We start from the raw sequence: 21370 nt of genomic DNA on the forward strand, positions 1-21370 counted from the left end.
CCTTCCCTCGGGGTGGGCACCATCCCAGGACCCCGGGACCAGCACCTCTATTTTCTTGATGATGCCCACATCCAAGCCAGCAACATAGAACTCCTCCACGGAGCCACAGCTGAAGCCCTTCTTCCCCCGGGGGAAGTCCAGCCAGATGCGGTTACTGCGTTCATCATCCTCCCCGATGAGGAGGACAAAGGCCCGGCTGTCAGTGGCTGCGTCCTTGTGTTTCCCGGTGGTGACTGACACGTAGTACGGAATCACTGCAAGAGATCAGGGGGCCCAGCCTCAAAATGGGCCAGGTGGACTCGGGGTGGGCTCACAGATTTGGAAATGACTTTTGGAGAGCAAAGTGCACCAGAGCTTTCTAGACTGGTGAATTATCTATGATGAGCATCTACTCTCCAGGGGATGAGAGACTGGTATCTCCCAAGCGAAGATCATCCTAAAAGAGCATCCTTGACACTTCTGGAAAGCCCCATTGACCAATTATCTCAGTTATGCCCAGCACTCCCTTGTGAAGTAGGGTAAGAAAATAACCTTTCACCAGGTACAGGGGTTAGATGCCTGAAAAGCTTACTGCAGTCAGCGAAAATAAGGTTGTTAAAAGCAAGGCCTCACAGAAAGTAGGAATTTGGGGAAGAAAAATAAAATAGCATTATATGTGTAGCATGGTAAATGAAAGTTCTAGAAGGCATCCCCATTTCCAAAACAGACTAGATTAACCTGCAGGAAAACTTGCTCAGGTAGTGCAGCATAGAGTTCTAGTTGCCCAATGAGTACCCATTCTCCTTGCGGCTAGGGGTGGTCATAAAATGCAACCAGATATTGTTGGGCGGGTTTCTGGGGGAACTTTCTGACTCAGCTGGGAGGAGCACCCTTTTACCCCTTATCCTGGCATTCATTCTGCTTGGAATGTGGGTGTGATGGCTGGAACTCCAGCAGTCATCTTGGAACCATGGGCAGTCTTTAGGAAGGAAGTCACTGACTTTATTGCAACTGCTGTGCCTGTCTCGTTGCCTATATGTGAACTTTTATGTGTGAAAAAAGGAAAATACCTCATTTGTTTAAGCTACTATCTTGTCTATGTCACTTGCAGTTACTAACTGATACAAGTTGGAAACCCTTCTCTGGGAATATCTTGCGAGACAATGCTCTGGTATAGGTTAGAGGTTATATGGTTACAGGTTATGTAATTTGTATCTCTTTGAAAGTTTCCAAACTAGACCTTCTTGGCTGGAATTACCAGTACTGTTTTGTGCACCTGCCAGTGGCCTTATTTCACCTTTATAGGAGGATCCCCTTGGCCTTTCACAGTTTATCATAGTGCTTAATTCAGGAGAAATACTTCTTGTGGGTCCTGTCATTTATTCACATAATGAGAAGGTAGAATAGAAAATGATTGATGCACTCTGGCCAGCCCCAGAGACACCACCCCCCCCCCCATACACACACACATTGTCTCCTGGGGAGGAATACAGTGATTGTCATGCTCTATACTTAAGAGAGCTGAACAGATAGGCAGTGCCTTTAAATGTCCAATAGACAAACACAGAACTACTTTTTCTCAAACCTCTGGTTGGAACAATGAGCTTGTCAGGGCATTACACCATCACTTTATGGAGGAGGGGAAAACTGAGGCCAAAAGAGTGACTGTCCAAGGTCACATATATTATTGTCTAAACCAGAAATGGAACTTAAATCCCCCTAAAGCCATCTTAGAAATTCTTCCTCTGTCTGACCACATCACACTGTGCCTTAAGTCTACACGGCTGAAGTCCTCTGTGTGATGCTCTCCTGACATGCAAAGTGTTCTGACTGCTGCTGTGTGGGTCTGGAGAGAACTGTCCCAGGCTCACGGGGCTGAATCTACATCCTGAGAGTCTGGGTGAGGGCAGAGTTCATGGTGATAGCCTCCTGGTAGTGGGTCAGTGGATTAAGGGTATCATCACCCTGACTACTCTTAGCCTTCGTTTCTCCATCGGCAACAGGGCTGATGGCTGCCCCTGTAGGGCTGTTGTGGGGATGGAAAACTCGGTGTGAATTACAAAGCGCTAGGTAGAAGTCACATGACGGTGGGGCTAATGCATGGCCTGTCCAAGAACAGCTTGAACACACGTCCCGGTGCCTGCCTCCCCTCTGCTGAGCCCCCAGCTTGGCCTACCTGGGCCCTCCTGCACGTAGTCAGCCATGGGCCCCGTCACTGTGGCAATGTCGATGTCGGCCATCTTGGAGCTCAGGGCGATCTCCCAGAAGTCAGCCGGGCTGCTACAGTTGCTGCTTCGGTCCCCAGTGTACTCCTGCCCAGGAGCATGACCCAGTCCCCATTACGGCTCTGGCCCCTTCTGCCACAGTACGAGGTACGGCTGAGCCAAGTCCCCCCACCCCACACCGCCTTTCCCACACCTTCTCATAAAAGAGCCTCTCGAGCCTCCCGTCTTCCTTCTTCAGGGACAGCCAGCGCCCGCACAGGAACAGGAACTCATCCTCATTGGTGTCATTCCAGATCTCCACCTTCTCCACATACCAGTCTGCACACCACTTGGTGTTGTCGTGGCGGAGCTTGATCTTGTAGATGACACCCAGGTCAGCGGCCTCGATGATGAAGGTGTCGGCCTGCGGAGTCCAGGTGTGGGGACTCGGGTGGGGGTGTGCCCCCCCTGCACCCACTCCAACCCCGACCATCCAGTACCTTCCATACCCCGCAGTTGTGGGGCTGAACAGACCTTCCTAGATGGAAACCCTCCAGGCCCAAGTCCCTACCATTGAGCGTTTGGTATTCTGAGGCCTCCCTCACTTCCACAGCGGCCCTGTTTTGCAGTCCTGTTCCTCCTGGGATAAGCCTTGTGGATGCTTGGAGGATGGAACGCAGGCAGGAGTGGGCTAGACGAGGGCGCTCAGCCTGGCCCGGGTACCTGGATGTTCCTTGCTTATGTTGAGTATCAGCACAAGTTCAGGTGGGAGGCAGGAGGGAGTAACGGGGAGGGGCTCAAAACGCCCAGGGGGAAGCTGGGAGGCAGTCAGAGTTGCTGCTGGACCAGGCCCAGAAGAGAGACAGAGCTGGGGGAGGTCAGGCTGAGGGCTCAGGGACAGCAGCTGTGGTGCAGGTGGTTTTATGTGGGGTGTGATGTAAGGCCCTCTGGGTCCGATTACCCCTTCCATAAAGTGTCCTTACACTCCTGGGCGCTTGGACACTTTGGGGGTTGCTCAGTGAGATGTGGAGATCCAGGCCCTGAGTGAGGTATGGTCAAAAACACAGGCTGAATGTGGCTGGCAGAACCATGAAGCAGGGCAGGAGAGGCTGGTGACCCTGAGCTACAGTGTTTTTCTTCCAGAAGGTGGAAGATGTGCTGAGTCACTGCTCAGTGCTGGGAACCCAGAGATAAATCCGATAGGCAGTGTCTGCCCCTCCTTGGGACCTCACGGCCCAGAGCGGGAGAGGGCCAGGTGGATAATCACAGCCCATGGGTGAGGAGCAGCCACCTGCCTGGGGACTAGAGGCGGAGCTGGGAAGACTCTCCAGGAGGTGGCATTAAAGCTAAGGGTGGGGGCCGGGCCTTTCTGGCACCACAGCAGGTGACTGCAGGCAGAGGAAACTGCAGGTGGGCAGTGCGCGGCTGACCCTGCAGGCTGCAGGGCTCTACTACCTGGCTGAGATCACCGGAGCAAAAACAGGCACAGCCTATGACACAGCGATTCTACCTCTTTCCTTCTGTCCTCAGGAGGGGACAACTTTATGTGTGCACAAGGATGCTTATTGCAGGGTAATTTTTACAGTGGAAAACTGGGAGCCATCTGGTGTCCAGTGCTTGGGGAACGGCTAAATAACCATGGTGATATTGTGTGCAGAATGTCACACGTGTGGTGGTTCCAAAGAATGAGCCAGCTTCATCTACACTCGAATATCCTGACATAGGGAGATTGCACGCCAAAGGCAGGCTGAAGAAGCATTCATATAGGAATGATGTCATATATATGTATGTATATATATATATGGATTTTCTATGGGCACACGTACATGGATGCAGAGAAGATGCCCAGAAAGGTCTGGAAACAGGAGAGAGCATGGGGTATTCTGCTGTGGACACTCCATACAGGCTGGCTGGTGGGCCATGAAAGGTTGTGAATCCTACAAAGGGCCCAGGCCAGATCTGGGGATCAGCGGAGAGCCCTTGGCCGGCTGAGTGACTGTCACCTTTGGCTAGGTGACATGAGGAGGTGCGGCAGGCAGCCAGGGTGGTTCAGGAAGCCAGGTAAGCTGAGAAAGGGCTAAGGAGCTGACCGGGCTGGTCTGGGAGCCGTGTGGAAGGGAGACTCTCCAAGACCTGGCTTTGGACTAGATGTGGGTGGGGGGATGCTGAGTGGGGGAGGGTGTCAAGGGGGACTTCTATATTCTGGAGGAGATAATTAGAGAAATGGAAGCTGCTAGATGCTCAGCAGTGAACTTAAAGTCACGTAAATCATCCGTGACTAAGCCAGAAGTAGCTCCAGTTCCCTTGATAGGACATCATAACTGGCGGGAAGGAAAGGGAAGAAGTGGTGTAGAATGGGACAAAGGTTTTTCTCGTGACATGACAATTGCCTAGAGAGAAAAAAATCTGACTCTGAATCCAGGTGGAATGGACTGCATCACCTTCATTTATAAGTTCATTCATTTATGAGTATGTATGGTGCCTCTTCTGTGCCCGGCTCCGTGGGTGTGGCCACAAACCAACATCTACCTGTCAGCTCTGCACATTGCTGTCTTACAGTGCAATCACCAGATGCTGGCTCCGGGCATCAGCGAAGGCAGCCGAAGGTGAGCTCCCCAATCCTCAGCACTGATGAAGAGTTAGGCACCTCAGAGTTTCTAACTCAGTGAACCTACTTTACGGTGGAAGAAACTGAGGCACAGAGATGCGAAGAAACTTGCCAAAGACCACAGGGCTAGTCAGTGTCAGAGCCAGGATGTGAACATGGGTGATCTGGCCCCAGCTACAGGGCTGACTGCTGAATGGCACTACCACATCCCACAACAGCATAGGTGACAGAGCTTGTCCCCAGTATAGAGTCCGGGACATCGCGTGAGCCACTTAAGTGTACCTCTCTGTATTCCGTTTTTCCCCAAAATGGATAGGCCTCCTAGTAGCTACCTTACTGGTGCAGCAAACCATTATATCTCGCGTGTGTGTGTGTGTGTGTGTGTGTGTGTGTGTGTGAAATTATTTCTCCCTGATACAAAGTGTTCTTACATCTCTTGTCCTGTTTTTCAGCCCAGGGGTCTAAGTAGCTATCATACTGCTACTCCCACTTCCAAAGCAGTAAACCAAAGCTGAAAGTCAATGGTTCCTATCTGGATGATGGAACAAATGGATGGGAGCACCAGGGCCTGACTTCCCCGGGACCTTGAGGCCAAGGCTGGACTCCTTCCAGATGGCGGGGCCCATGAGGTCACCAGATGGCCGCAGACCCGCTTAGACGACACCTGCTATCCTTGCTCCAGAGCTCATTTCCTCCTCACAAGTAGGAAATGTTTCAGTGCCAAGGATCATGCCTGGCTGAGAGTCAGGCTTAAACAGACCCCTACTAAACACCCACTGCTCAGTACAGGAAACCCCTGCATGTGCATAGCCAAAGGCAAGACCACAGATCGGGTTACCTTGCTCTGATCACCTTGCAGCTACAGCCTGGTCTGTGGGGAGTTCTGGCAGATTTAGGTGAATGGAGTGAAGGCAAAGAGGCTGAGGCTGTGTGAAGGGGGTAAGGCAGAAAGGGCCTGGGAGAGAGCAGAGCTACCGTGGGGAGAGGAGGGAAGTCGAGGGGCTGAGAAGAGAAACTGGGACAGAGGTCTTCCTTTTCCTAAAACCCCAGCAGGTCAGAGCCCTCTGCCTAATAGAGCACTTTCTTGGCACTTCCATAGATAGTTCAGGTCAAAGCGGACCTTAGCTGGGAGAGCGGGGTACTTGTCTGCTCCTCTAATCCCTCCGTGGCTCCCATGGGCCTCAGTTCTGCCCAGAGCTCTGCACAACACAGCTCAGCTGATTCACATCGGGCTCCTCATTTTACAGATGGAGAAACCAAGTCCACACAGGTTCAACCAGATAAGGAGCTGACAGGAGAGGCAGGCCTCCAGCCCCTGCCACTCTGATGTTCACCCCCATGCTCATGATCCGCCCATAGTGAGCTGGATTTTCTGATGACGACCAGCATCCCCCCCCCCCCCGCCCCGCCCCAGTACAGCCAACTCAAACAGGCTTCTCATTGCCCAAACCCTACCCTCTGGTCTACCTCCACCCCAGACGCAGGGCCCAGGGCCCATGCACAGGCTCAGAGAGGGGACCAGCTGCTCTGCAGGGAGAAGTGGAAGGCCAACCGCCCACATGAGGGAGCTTGACACCCACAAGGTTCACAGACAGCTTCAGGGACCAAGAGCTGGCCCCCAGACACCTGGACCCCGGAGGGGAAGGGAAGGGGGTCAAAACTCTGTGTGCGCCGCATACCGTTCCTTTCTCGAACTTGTTGGTGCGGTTTTCTGACTTGCCAAGGTACCGCTCCCCAGTGTCCCCCAGATCTCCATAGATGGTGATGTAGACCTTAGCGTCCGTCCCTGCCCCAGGAACATTTCCTGTAAAGATCTGCACCGAGTACAGCACAACTGGGCGTGCAGTCGGACAGACAGACAAAGGGAAGAAAAGAGTGGCATTGGCTTTAGGATTAAAGGAATCCTTTAGCTCCTGGCCCACAGGAGCTCCTGGCCCACATCTCGAGCTCCGTTAGCTCCTGGCCCACATCTCGAGGAGGCGTTAGTGTCCTCCTTTTATTTGGTCAATTATGGACCTTCTGCTACAAATCTGCAGATTCACCAGTGGGAAGTTTGCCCATCTGATCTGGACACAGGTGGCCCCTAAGACCCAGAGGATGGAGGTTCCTCCCCGTAGCCCTCAAGCCATCCACCCATCCAGCTGTCTGTGCTTCCAGCGGGGGAAGATGCCAGAGACTGCCTGACGTGTGTGCACGCTGTGGTCACTAAATCTACCTTCCCTGACACACGGACAACAATATGCCTGCCCGGGGCCCCTGGGTGGCTCAGTCGGTTGAGCATCCTACTCTTGATCTCAGATCAGGTCATGATCTCACGGTTGATGAGTTCAAGCCCTGAGTTGGGTTCTGTGCTGACAGCACAGAGTCTGCTTGGGATTCTCTCTCTCTCTCTCTCTCTCTCTCTCTGCCCCTCCCCTGCTCTTGTTCTTTCTCTCTCAAAATAAATATAAATTAAAAAAATAATATGCCTTCCTACTTGAGGGTGACCAGTATCCATGCCAGTTCCTTCGAAGTGGTTTTTAGAAAAAAATCAAACGTTTTTGAAAGTATAGCTTCCCCATAGTATCCATTTCCTGATTTTTAAAAAATATTTATTTACTTGAGCTGAAATCAAGAGTCAGACACTTAACCAACTGAGCCACCCAGCTGCTCCATTTCTTTATTTTCCTTTATTCTCCAACTCCCTGCCATCCAGCACCTGCCCCAGTGACTGACACCCTCTTCTTCAGCTCCCATGGCCCATGGGAAGGGCTGGATAAATACTGGTGCCACAGTTATTAAAAGTTATTCATGAAAATAAAAACAAATGCTGTCTTGTCTTTGTTTTGCTGCTGCGGGCTCATCCAGGAAGAATAAAGTATCTCTTTTTCCAACTTCCACCCCTAGGGGAAAGGCAAGAAGTGCATTTTTATGTGGCTAAGAATTCTCTGTCCCCTCTCTATATTCCTCTGTCCTAAAAGCTTTGGAGTTTCAGGCCAAGGAAGAGGGGACTTAGCCAGATTATCCCCAAGGGGAGGGATGGAGATTGTGGCTTTGAGGTGAAGGGCAGGAGTGGCCAGCCTGGAGGAAGGTTGGTTTCCCTAGCCTGCGTGGGGGTGAGGGTTCGGGAGTCCGCTTGGGTGGCGGGAACCCCTCATCTGCACACAGAGTCCCCGCAGGGAGAAGGCTGAGGTGGTTATCTGGGAAATTGAAGCAAGGAGGCCTCATGGCCAGAGAGAGGGTCTCATGATGAAGCTGAAGTGTTTCTGGCCACACAGAGAAATGCCGACCCGCGTGTCTGCGGAGAACCAGCAGCAACCGTCACCATGTGTTGGGAGGACATAGGTGTCGGTGGTACCCGCCCTGGACTAAGGGCCAGGCCCCTCCTGTGAGGCTCAGGATTCTTATGAAGCCGAAAAAGAGGGATCCCCCGCTCCCTGCAGTGACGGAGATGGACTTTCTCACCAACCCCTGCAAAGTGGGCTCAGACCACATTTAATTAAATCAAAAAAAGGAAGATGATGTGAGTTACTCATACCCATCGTTATGGAACACGTTCACGCCCACAGAGTGGTTCCTATTATTTTCCTCTTTTTCCCTTGGACTCCACAGCATCATTCTCTCCTGCTCTCCATCTGCCTCTCTGATCGCTCCTTCTGGAGCGGCTTTCCGGGTTCCTAATCTTCTTCCCGCCCCCCAGATGCCTGGTTCTGTCCGCTTCCCTCAGCTCCCTTCCTGCATGCTTTGGGTATTGACCTCTCTGAGTTCCCCGAGCCTGTGTCTCCAACCCAGTTCCCTCCTATGCCCTGGATCCACAGCCTTGTCACCTGGGGGACACGTCCGCCTTGACTAGATGTCACAAACTCACATGCAAACCTGAGCTCAGCCCCCTCCCGCAAGCCCCTTCTCCAAACCTTTTCCCCAGCCACCCTCCCTGCCCAGTGCTCTGCTCTGCCGACCTCTGACCTCCGAGGTGCCCCGTGAGCACAGCTCCCCAGAGCCTGCCCCCTCAGCCAGGGCGGGAACCAGAACCAGGCCCACTGCCCTCGGGCCCTACCTCGCTCAGCTCAGCACGGCATCTGTCAAGCATTTCATGTGCTGCATTAATAAATAAAACCTTCTCTTTGGTGTTTGAGCGTCAACATTACCCAAGTCTGTCTGGCTGACACTGACATGAGGTGACATTAGGAATCCTGTCACAGTTTAGACACAATCGACTGTCCTCCCCTTCATGTTTTCTCCGCCTCCACTTCCCAGCCGTGCATTCAGCCCTGCTCCGCACTGAGGTAGGACCTTTGCTAGGAGCCCTCATCCCAGAGTGGGGTGCTGTGTCACCAGGGGCTGTGGATGGATGGCCCTCCTTCTCCCCCTCCTGCACCCCCACTGCTCTTTCCAGTCCTTGGGGAATGGAACACTGATTCCGCTTCTGGGCGCTGAGCAATGCAGTTGTGCAGTCAAACCCGGCTATTTCTGGATCCTCCTCCCTCCCTTGTCCCACCCAAGCCACACGGCTCTTGGTGGAAAGATGTTTCCCTAGAAACATCGCCAGGCACCGAGTGGGTTTGTGGCATGTTATTAATACAGAACAGCCCAAGTGTGCCGCTGGGACAGCTTTCCAGGGCATCCTCTGGGACCCAAGTAGAAGAGAGAATTTTCCTCCAGATTTAACAGCAAAGGGATTTGGGTAGGGAAAGGCACATTACAGAGGCAACACTTGTTTTTATCTCTAACCGAGTGGCAGCTGAGATCAAAGGAAATGTTAGAGCTATAGCTGGTTTACATCCCCCTGGTTCCATATGGGGCCGGGAATCTTGGATTTTAGTCCAGTTTTTTCCAGAAGGAATGCAAGGCAACATATATGAGCCGAGTCTCCAAGCCTTCGGGGCATCTCTGATCCATGCAGACGGCCCCCATGGGGAGCCTGTGGTATTTTGTACCTCTCCAGTGGTAGAAAGCTCGTTTTTGGCAAGGAAATTTGATTTTTGATACAGCCAAAGCTTATTTAGGGCTGACTGAATAACCTGGGGATTGACAGGACAGTGGCATTGCTGCTCAAAAAAGAGGTGTGACTATCCCTGTCGTCCAGGAGGAATGCGTGCCTGTGTAAGGGCGTGCCCACACACTCGCATGCACACACAAAGCAGTCCAGGATGCTTCTTGAATCATACGCATCCTGTGAGAGCAGAGAGGACCAAGCCTTGCAGAGGAGTAGTGAATAAACGAAGAGGAGGGAGGCCACAAGGATCAGGAGAATCCAGGCACAGAGCACACATGGGATGCAGTGTCACCATCAGGCCACGGAAAGACATGCAGTGACACAGCCGGGACCCTGAAGAAGAGCCTGCCATTTATCAGCTGTGTGAACCTGGGCAGGTTAGGCAACCTCTGTGGGCCCCAGGTGCCCTCTCTACGGAGTGGAGATAATAACAGACCCTGCCTCCTGGGGTGCAAAGACTCGGCCTGGCACGGGGCAGGTGCCCTACAAGGAAGGGCTGCTGCTGACCGTGAGGAGGGCACCACACTTACTGTCTAGAGGTTCCTCCACTTCCTTGTAGACTTGCCTCAAGGACCCATCTCTCATGTATTTCTCAGTGAAGATATCATAAGGAACCAGTTCTCGAATGGTCTTCTTGTCATCTTCTGACGTGGCAAGCCATCGGTCACAAGGGAAAGTCAAGGTCTCTGTGCCCTGGGGTGAGGAGGCAAGAGGAAAATTAGCCCTTTGTGTGGAACCTTCTGACTTCAGTGATTCATCAGCATGTCAACACTCATGGGGACCAATGACAAGGGTCATTGAGCCCCACAGATAATGCAAAAGCCACCAAGGGAGGCCAGTATATCCAGTCTTATTCAAAGACTTCAACAACCACATCGGGGGTTGGCTCTTGAAGGTGGGGTTCCCAGGGTAACTTAAAAATAGGCATCAGTGGGGCGCCTGGGTGGCTCAGTTGGTTAAGCGGCCGACTTCGGCTCAGGTCATGATCTCGCGGTCCGTGAGTTTGAGCCCCGCGTCAGGCTCTGTGCTGACGGCTCAGAGCCTGAAGCCTGTTTTGGATTCTGTGTCTCCCTCTCTCTGACCCTCCCCTGTTCATGCTCTGTCTCTCCCTGTCTCAAAAATAAATAAAAAACATTAAAAAAATTTAAAAAAAAAATAGGCATCAGAACCTCATCCCACAGACTCAGATTCAGTGGGTAAAGGGAGGGGCTCTGTATTTTTAAATTGCTCTCAGGTCACTCAACCACAGCCACAATTGAAACCTGCCTTCCACGTTTAGAATTGTGTGGCTTCAGGATGTTTGCCAAGTTATTCTGGTGAGTTTTTTTCTGTGAGTTGACTTTGAGCAGCGGGAAGGGCATACTCAGTCACTCACATACTGAGGGTCACTCAGTAATGTGGCCCTGGGGGTGGGGCACAGAGACGGGGCTGCCCAGACGCTCCTCCTTGACCCTTAAACCAGGTTCTAAAAGGTTCTGTCCTGGACCTGAGCTGGTTCCTGTACTCTGAGTGAACTGGGTGAACTGTCCTCAGATTTTACCTCAACTTAATAAGGCTGCAGATTCTTATCAGGAATCTGCCTTGAATCTCCACTGGAAAGGGGCAAAAGAAACAGCAGGACAGATTGGTCAGAAACTCACATCTTTATCAGGGAGGAGCCTGCGGATGTCCACGTGGGAGCAGTGCCACCCCGGATTTATGCCTGTGTTGTCATGGCCGATCCGAATTTTCTCAATGATTTCCCCTACATCTTCTAACTGTGGAAAGGAGAAAATGCACCAGATGGTAGTAGAAAAGTTCAGGAAAGTAAAACTCAGCAACATACTGTCTGCCCAGAGCATCCACTCTTGAGTCCCTTTGAACTTCCAGGGGTCGCTTTCTCCCAGTATGCCCCCACTGTCCAGCCAAGCCCGCCCTCACTCTCCTCTCCACACGCCATGCTCATGCTTCCCTTCCTCTCTCCCCACTTAAAATCAGCCTAGATTCCAGAACGCAGTTCCATCAACCTCTGGGAGGCTGTTCTCCCTTTCATGGTGGAGCCCACCTCTCTGTCTTCCATTACTTACCACTGTGGTAGTTCATTCCCTGCTTGAGAACTGATTTGGGTTTCAGAAGAGCAATTCTGGTTCTGCCCATGCCCTGTCTTGTCAGCCTGACCTTCTCCTTGGCCCCTAAGGGCCCCTCTGTCTCCAGCTACCCCTCTTCTATATCCTTCAAATTCCAGTCCCTCAAACTTGATGTTCTCTTGCCACAGGACCTTTGCACAGGCTCTTCCTGCTCTTCCACTCTCCTCTTCTTTAGCTAAACCTCAACCTCATCATTCAGGTCTCAGATCAAGGATCACTTCCTCAGGGAAGCCCCCCTCACCACCTCAAGAAACTCAAATCTCTTCATGAGAAGCTCTTACAGCATCCCACAGCACCCGTCTCCCCTGCACTTCTCACAGTCAGAAGTTTGCCTTCATTTGTGTAATATCGTCTTCTCTACCACTGAAAGCCACAAGGGCAGGCACTGCACCTGTCCTTGCCCATCATTCTATCCTTAAAACCTAGAACAGAGCCTGTGAACCCCAGAACTCAGGATACCTTTGCTGAAAGGATGAAAGAATGAGTGTTTCCTCATCTGAAAAACAGGTGTGACAGTATCAGTCAGGTTCTGTCATGTGCAATGTTGACCTTAACCATGATCGTATGTGTGGAAGACTCACTGAATGGAAAAGCTGATGCTTGTGTCTGAAATTCAGGAGACACCAGGTCTTGTCTCTCCTGCCTGGAGCCTATGGCACAGGGTGCAGGGGAGGGACTCTTGTCAGGAATGACTGATGCCCTGATCCTTCCACATCCCTTAACGAAGCAGTGGGATGGCCAGACACAAGGCAAGGGGGGATGTGCTGACTGGAGTGTCCTCGAAGCCTCTCTACGGAGCTGGCCGCCTGGCCGGCACCATCAAGTTCTCAGTGCTAGGAGACAGCAGAGTCAGCTCCACGGCAGGCAAGGGCTTTTGATGAGGGAACGGCATCTGAATGATAGATTAAGTCATTCATCAAACGCACAGCCTCTATAACCGCACACGGAGGTGACCTCTGAACGAAACGGAACAGCTTCCAACCACTGGTTTCCTTCTTCTCCACACACCCACCCACGGCTGGCAGCCAAGGACGGGCCCATCAGCCCTGCTGGGGGACCTGCCCGCACTCCTGTCTCCACCCTCATCCTTCCCAGTTGTAGCCACGGTGCTCCCACCTACCACCTGTATAATCTGAGGCAAGGCACTTGACCTTCCAGGCCCCAACTTTCTTCTCTATAAAATGGGGGGAGTAATGTGTTACTCAGCTGAAGGCAGAGGCGTGGGTGGGGTGACCCCTTGAGGTCACTTCCAGGTCTAAGATCACAGCCATGGTTCTGTCACCTCGTCTCTCCTTCCAAGTGACCAGCATGGCACGTCACTGCTGGAGCCTGCGTGACTCGACAAGGGTGCTGCCACTGAGGTTGGTTCTGCTGCCCTGCAGCGCAGCCCCCCACCCCCTCCAGCCAGCTCACTCTCACTGCACCAGAGAAGCGCTGTCCCCTGTGATCCCCTGAGGGCCATTCTGATCCCCAAACAAAGATTGGTGACTTCAGGCTGACATTAATGCTCTGGGCATTTTAACAAGGCCTCGTTTTCTCGAAACAGGAGAGACACAGGAGCTGCGGGGGAAACCTGTGGCCACAGGACGTCCACTTAAGGACACTGAGCTGCCAGATGCATTGGCCAGTGAAGATTCCCCTGCCCCTCCCTTTGTCCAGAGGCCCCTTTTCTTCCTTCCCCATTCCATCTCTGAGGTTCCAGATGTGTGGACCTTGGCTTCAATGGTACTTTTGGAACCTTAATCATCCAGCCAGTCAGTCAGGGATGCCACGTCAGGGTGGCCGTCTTAGCTGTGACCCTCAGGGAGCAAGGAGGCCTTCAGGGGAACGCGAGCCATGGATGACGGGCCTCAAGAATAGACTCGGAATCAGAAGAAACCCTAACATCCTCCCAAGAGGTGGAAGAGCTAAGCAGAGAAGGTTCCGGAATTGAACTGGAGTCCAAATCTTGCCTCTGCCCTTTGTAAATTATGACGCCCTGAGCGAGTTTCTTATCCTCCCCATGCCAGTCCAGCTGTAAAAAGAGATCATCGTACTAGCAACTCTTGGAATGGAGATGAGGATTCCGTGAACTGATGCACATGAAGGGCTCAGGACAGGGCTGGCACAAGGCAAGTGCTCAATAAATTCTAGTTATTATTGCTATTTTCTCGGCCACTCCCCGAGTCTTAGGACAAAGCCACAGAGAGAGGGAGTGGCTTGCTCATGACTTTCCGTCTGAGCCCAGAGCCAGAACCAGGATGCAGGGCTATGTGCTTACGACCCAGCCCTCTGCATCCTACCTGAAGACCAGTCCGAACAGAGACACGGAGAAACAGAGACACAAAGCTTTTTCATTTGTTTCCAGACCCTCACACTCCCCCAGCAGCCAGAAAGATTTGAAAAGAAGAAAGAAAAAAACACAGCAACAAACTACTGGCCAACTATAGCTGCCGTTAGTGGGCATTCCATTGATAAAACTCCACGGAAGCCGTGCCGAGGTGTGATCCCAGCCCCACCGCTGACGGAGTCAGGGCTGGATGACTCAGTACCACACCATCTTGGGTGGATGAGCTGCCGCTTCGTGTGGATAAATGAATCAGCCTTGAATTTTCTTTGTTAAGACTCCACCAAGGTGGCAACCTTCCCACAAGTGCTGACTGCTCCCAGAGAAGGTGGAGAGGGAGCAGGGAGCCCCCCAGGACAGACACTGGCCGGGGAAGGAGGATGGGGCTCTGGATTTTGTTTCCCATCAGAAGGGGCACTTCTCCAAAGGTCCCTGCTACCTGGAGAGTCCAGCCTCGTGAGCCGCTTAGCTCTTCAGAGCTGTCCCCTCCAAGTCTTGCTTCAGCTGGTCTTCTACCTGTCATGTCCCTCTCCTCCTGTCCCTCCCACCAAACCACATGCTGTGTTTATTTCCAGCTCTGGCCCTTGGCCATGATGTTCCCCTTGCTAGGAATGCCTCCCCCTCTTGTCCCTCCTTTGCATTCTTGATCAGTCCCGCATGTGCCTTCATCACCATGGGCTAGTGACCTGCAGGGGCTAAGAGCACATATTTTGAGCCAGTACTCCTGGGTTTGAATCCTGGTTCCATTATACCCTAGCTGTGTGAATTTATGTAAGCTATTCAACTTTCTGTACCTCAGTTTCCCCATCTTTATACAGGGATAATAACAGCACAGAGCTGCTATGAGGCTTAAGTGAGTTAATAGAGATAAAGCCCTGTGACACTGCTCCCACCCACAGGATCAGTTATTCTCTCTTGTTGGCCTTGTGTGGACGTCTGGGGTTCTCCAGCTGGACTGCAAGCCCCTTGCAGAGAGAGTCTGGGCCTTCCCCTTCTCTTACCTCTCCCACCCAACCTAACACACAGCGGAGAGCACAGGGGAGACGCTGAGCTGAAGTGCACAGGACGCCAAGGTGCTGTGACCGACGCCTACAGTAAACATGGAACAAGCAAACCCCTAGGCCAGAGGGGAGCAGGAGACCATTTGGGATGTCCAGAAGCCAAGCTCTCGACGGATACACATGTGTTATCGCTGGCCCTGGAGGTGGCCCCAGTGGAAATGGGATTGTGCCTCTATTTTCCTCAAGCCCTGTCCACTCACTGTCTCCTTAGATCCTGACACTAGTCCCGGTGGGGCCGGGTGAGGTGCCCGCCCTCCTGGTTATTTCGACGTACTGAGTGAGGCCCAGTGAGGCTGGATGAACTGCCTGGCCCTCTCACCACAGCAGCCCGTTAGGGTGCCTCCTCCCCTCTTCTGGTGCCCCCTGCTTCCCAGTCCCAGCTCCCCCGGCAGCCTCCCGGCATTATGGATCCCAGGCACCTCCATAATGAAGCGGGAGGCTGACTTCCTCTCAAAGAACAGCTTCTGCTCCCTCTTGTTGGTGCACAAGTACTTCTGCTGGGTGCACACTGCATCGCAGCCATAGATGACGATGAAGATGTTGGCGTCCGTCCCGGCAGCAAAGACGTCACTCGTGTAGAGGATGATCTCGTAAGGGACAACTGAGGGTGGTGGACAGGCGGTGAAGTCAGAGGGGAGGTGAGAACAGAAAACAAACGTGGACAAGATCAAGTTCTTCATCGGCACCATGGCCCCAGGCCCCGTCACCGGGAGCTGCTGCCCAGGGACGTGGACCTTCACGTGGCTGCTTAGCAACCACAGGTGCAGGGGTGGGGGGAGACAGTGTCCTGTCACGCCTAGTGCCCACAGGCAGCGCCTGTCACCTCAGACCAGGGTCTCTGTGCCTCTCACAACACAGAGCTGGTACAGCAGTTTGGCTGAAAGCACAGAATCTACTCTGACCGTCTGTGTGACCTGGGCAAGTCACAGGAGCCTCAGTTTCCTCTTCTGTAAAGTGTCCATCATGCTCCTGAGCTGTGGACACTATAAACAGGAGGATTATATTTCAGGGGGCAAGGGACCAATCAGATCCGCAGTCTACAGGGTGAGAATCCTTTCTCTTCTCACCCTCACTTGCTCCACACTGGCTTGCCCTCCTAACCCGTCCATAACGCATCTGGCCCTTGCTGGGTTGGATGTGGGTGGTGGAGGGGGGTGGTGGTGACCTTGTGAACTCCTAAAAGGGAGGTTGACCCATCAGTGTTGTTGGCAAGCAGCTTTCCGATGGGCACCTGCCAGCCTGGCTAGAGGCCAGCACTGCCCAGTGTGTGGGTCACTGGCCCTTCACCTCAGAAACTGTTTGGGTACTTATTAAACACCCAGATTCCCAACCTTTCCTCAGATTCTCTATGGGATGAGTCTACTGATCTAAATATTTAACTCAGACTTTACATTGCAGTTTGAGACCAGTAGTTTAAAAGTGTATGTTGCTAACTACAGACTGAAATCCATTAGCAGGTTATGGAATAAATTTAGCGAGTCATCACCAGTATTTTAAAAAATATATGGAATTGAATAGAATCGACTAAAAATATCACTGGACATCACACACAGGCTAAAAATTTTTTGTGACACTTGTTTCATATGTATATAAAGGTATATACACTTACTCTAAGTCACAGTAATAAAAAAACATTGAAAACCCAGAGAAACAGTTTAAGTGGAAATCTACCCTATCCTGTGGTCTTGACCTCGAAAGGAATCACATTTAAAAGTCACCTTCTCACAGGTGGCCCCAACCTTCCCCAAATTTGCTCCAAAGCCAATGAATTTTCTTTTCATTTAGTATGATGGTTACTCTGCTGTAGAACTATAACACCTGTATTAACGATAACTGCCATCTGCTGAGTACTTGTCAGGTGCCAGACTCTTTACTAAGCGTTCTACCTTCCTCATCCCCTATAACCTTGACAATGACCTCCGGAGGCGATATCATTGTACTTTATTTTATAGATGGGGAAAACAAGGCTCATACAGGTAAAGTAACTTTTCCCAGATCATATGGCTGGTCAGAAGTAGAGCTCCAGTGTGAGCCCAGGCTTGTCTGACCCCTAAATCCTGTGTGGTCAACCTCTAAGGGTGCTGTTGTCGTGAGTTGGAGGCGAATATTGCTCGCTACCTACAAGTCACAGGGCCTATGGCCTACGGGGGTGATCGCCATTCCCACAATGGCCTGAACCGGGCCCTCACCAAGCAAGGTTAAGGGAAACAGGCCATCAGGCAGTAATAGAGGCAACTTCCTCTGAGGTCTCTTGGGTGTCTCCCTGGTCTAAGGCCAGGAGGAACTGAACTTTCCTGAGACTCTCTGGCAGCAGGAGAAGCCCTAAAAATATCTGGGCAGGAACAGCCCACCCTTCAGCCCTCATGCCTAGGCCTGAGCTCAGATTTGCTTCCTGATTTCTAGTTCTGCCTCTGCCATTGAGGAGCTGTGTGTCCTTGGGCAAATGGATATACTTCTCTGGGTCCTTTTCTTTGTCTGTGAAATGAGAGGGTTTGACATACAATCTGTGGTTTTCAGATTATTTAACTGAATTTAATTTTCAGTGGAGAACTTTTGTGGAGTTCTGAAAAATACATTTAGGACAAGGGGTGCCTGGATGACTCAGTTGGTTAAGCATTCAACTTCAGCTCAGGTCATGATCTCACAGCTTGTGAGTTTGGGCTCAGTGTAGAGAGAGCTCTGTGCTGACAGCTCAGAGCCTGGAGCCTGCTTGGGATTCTGCGTCTCCCTGGCTCTCTGCCCCTCCCCTGCTCATGCTCTGTTTCTCAAAAAATAAACGTTAAAAATTAAAAAAAAAATACATTTGGGAAGAATGCTCTGAAAAAACTTGACTTTTTAAAGCTGAGGAGTAGATCTGGATGGCACGAATTGGGGAGCTGTTCCCTCTCATCCTTTCCCTTCCTGCACCAGCTGCCCTGAGACACCCGCTTCGATACCAGCAATCCCCAGAACACAGGCTTCAGCCTTAACAGGACTCTGACGTTCAGGGCTCCATGCTACGTGGAGCCTGTAAATTCAGACCATCATATTGGTCCACTTCCTAATTGCCCCATCTCTACTGTGTGGGCAGCACATTTCAGTCGGCCAGGAGGCAGTGCCATCTTGCTGTGTTCTTTTGGTTTCACGTATATTGGGCAGCCTTGATGAACTGCCAAATCTAGTTCTAAGCCTTCCAGGCCCCTGAGAATGACAACTGGGCACCACTCCTGGGACTGCAGCTCCTCATCCCTGGGAGCTCTGGCTTTGGGCCCTCAAGACCTTTCCCAAACAAGGAAATAGGTTCTGAGCAGCAGACCCTCCTCTCTGGGCACTTACTTGGGGAGAGGGGCACTTTGAAACTGCCTCCACAGCTCTCTAGTCAGAAAGGCAAGTCTCTCCTGCGCTGTGTGTGTGTGTGCGTGTGTGTGTGTGTGTGTGTGTGTGTGTGTGTGTGAACTGAGTCTAAGACAAAGGGCAAATGGGCTTGCTTTAGTATGAGGCTAGAGCTGAATGTATTCAAGGTCAGGCCATACAAATTCAGGCACGAAGGGAGAAACAGCTACTTCTGTCTTAAAGTGTCTCACCCAGTATGCTGCCAGCTCTATGTACATCTGTCAGGTCAGTGTGTCTGTCCTAGACTGCAGGCAGCTCCTGGGGGCAGTGTCTACATCCAGGGTTTGCTTTGTATATGCAGAGATTTTACTAGAGGGAAATGTCACTTTGTTTCAGGCTTTGGACCAGAAAATATCTTGATGGATCGGGTCATTTCCAGTTTAATTGCTTTAGGCAAAAAAAAAAAAAAAAAAAAAAAAGTCATCACTGAATCATATCATGTAATTATGAGCTGTTTGGGGGAAATCTTTTGGTATAGCTAATTATTTGGTTAGAAAAAAAATTATATTCTCTGGGTTTGGTTCTGATTTTAGCACATTTAAACAGATTTTTATAGTTTGGTTGATTTCAGTTTGGTTCTCAGTACCTAGTATGTCCTACATGTAAATGAACGTTTAATCCATAATTTCTGATGACACTGGAAAGGAAGTGTCAAAACTTCACCAAATTGTTCCCTTTCCTCCCCTGCTTTAGCTGGTGAGAGGCCTACATTTATCATCTTTTCAAGTCTCCACCCTCCACTCCCAATCAGGATAAAATCTTACAGCGGTGATTTCTTGGTCACGTTACTGACTAGACTGAACACCGGTGATGGGGCCCATATGACTTCTCACAGTTAGACTTTTGTCTTTCTTCCCTTTTGGGTCTTATGACCATGTTGTATTATTATCTCTATTTTGCAGATGAGGAAACAGCCCCAGAGAGGCCAGGCTCTCTGCCTGTTGTCACCAGCTGGTTTGGGGTGGAGGTGGGACTAAATTCTCTATTTCCTTACCGTGGATCCAGGGCACTGCCCACAGCCCACGCAAGGCCCAGGGAACTGGGGAGAGAAGGTACACCTGGCCTGGGGTCGGGGCTGGAGGAGGGGTTGGGGCCAAGATGGGGTAGTGGGCGATGGGGTCTGGGAGGAGGGTCATCCATGCCGTGCACAGTTCTTACATGGCGTGTACAGCCTCGTCTGAAGCTCCGCGTGAAAGAGGTCCCTGACGATGGCACCGTCGTCTTCATTCTTCGCCAGCCAGCGGCCACAGGGGAATGTCATGCACTTTCCAAGAGACGGGGCGTCCACCTCTACCCAGTCTACAAACCAGCCTGGAGCCTTGCCTGCAGAGAAGGAGACACGGAACCCACCACCGAGCTCTACACAGATGGTTTACTGTGGGTGACCTCAGCCACTCCAGACATGCTTCCCTGCCCGTGGCTGACGTCTACAGCTGCACCCGTGCCCACGCCGTTCCTTTCCCTGATAGCATTGCTAAATGACTCCTGTTGAAATGTGCACCCAGCTGAAGCTGGGTCACACTCCAGGCTGCTGTCGGGGAAATTAACAAGAGCAAAGGAGCCTGGGGAAGAGGTGACAGGAGGTGACGGCAAGCACACTGTCCAGGGTGGAAGGCACTCTAAAAAGGGAGCTCAGAGATGCCAGAGAGAACTCGTATTAATGGGGATTTTGTCATTTCACCCAGCGACAAGGATGACACTGTGAGCTCTCTGGCCTTTGGTCCTGGAGGATTCCAGGAGGGTCATTCCTGCCAGTTTGTGGTGCATGAAGGAAAGGGAAGTCTGTGAAGGACTGAGGGTCTTCCCTGGAAAAATGAGCGATCAGGTTTAAAGAAGGAAGTGGGAGCTGAGCAGAGAACCCATCTCTCCATCCCAGGGGCTGGGAAGGTGGCCTCCTTCCCTAGCCTTAAAATACTTAAAGACCAAGAACACATGTCCTACTTCACTAAGAGAACAAACTTTGGCTGTAGTGTCAGTGGCTTCTGGGAAGAACAGACTAGATCCATGGTTCTCAAAGTGGAGTCCCCAGACCAGCAGCCTCATGTGTGCGAAGCAGAAATGCTCCGGTCCTACCCCAGACCTACTGAATCAACGCCTGCGTGGATGAGGCCCAGAAACCTATGTTTAACAACCCCCCGAAGTGGTTCTGTTAAGCAACAGAACCTGTCAGGAGCTCCTGGTTCTCAGGTCAGAGAACCACTGAGCTATACTGGGGATTCTCAAAGGTGGGTGCACAGTGAAACCACGGAGAGTAGGGGTTTTGGGAAGTCACTGGTGTCCAGGCCCCAGCCCAGGCCAACAAGACCAGAATCTTCTGCGTGCAGCTAGGGTTCCACTGGGTTGAAGGGTTTGAGGAAGTTGTGTCATCGTGGAAGGCAGATGACATTCAAGTTTCTTGCGTATTCTTTCCCAGACCCACAGGGACCTGTGTGTGGGCCTTATATTCTTAGCAGAAAACAGAGGGGGAGGGAAGCCAGACCTGTGTTGTCATGGCCAATCCTGACTTTCCACAGATCTCCCAGGTCCAGTGTCTCCACGGTGAAGATTTCGATGCTGTCCCTCTCAAACTTGTCGCTGTTGGTCTTGGAGGATTTCAGGAGGGTCATTCCTGTCAACCAAATGGCCCCCATACGACTGGCTGAACCTGAGACCTTTAAACCGAGCCGGACTACCCCTTTGGGTCCCTCTTCATAATGACTAAATTTTTCTAACTCTCATA

The 21370-nt window shown here is 51.7% G+C and overlaps 1 protein-coding gene across 2 annotated transcripts in view; it reads right to left on the reverse strand.

Annotated features, from left to right (window-relative positions):
- LOXHD1 (lipoxygenase homology PLAT domains 1) overlaps positions 1 to 21370 on the reverse strand; it is a 164233-nt gene that overhangs the window by 31641 nt on the left and 111222 nt on the right. For both annotated transcript variants that reach the window (XM_053205540.1, XM_053205539.1), the window contains 9 exons: positions 21131 to 21259; positions 19810 to 19974; positions 15699 to 15880; positions 11407 to 11523; positions 10297 to 10459; positions 6471 to 6625; positions 2398 to 2607; positions 2156 to 2291; positions 46 to 254 (listed from right to left, as the gene is read on the reverse strand). In XM_053205540.1, the coding sequence (XP_053061515.1) occupies positions 46 to 254; positions 2156 to 2291; positions 2398 to 2607; positions 6471 to 6625; positions 10297 to 10459; positions 11407 to 11523; positions 15699 to 15880; positions 19810 to 19974; positions 21131 to 21259 (1466 nt within the window). The remainder of the gene's footprint in view (positions 1 to 45; positions 255 to 2155; positions 2292 to 2397; positions 2608 to 6470; positions 6626 to 10296; positions 10460 to 11406; positions 11524 to 15698; positions 15881 to 19809; positions 19975 to 21130; positions 21260 to 21370) is intronic.

Source organism: Acinonyx jubatus, chromosome D3 (genome assembly GCF_027475565.1).
Source record: "Acinonyx jubatus isolate Ajub_Pintada_27869175 chromosome D3, VMU_Ajub_asm_v1.0, whole genome shotgun sequence".
NCBI lineage: Eukaryota > Metazoa > Chordata > Mammalia > Carnivora > Felidae > Acinonyx > Acinonyx jubatus.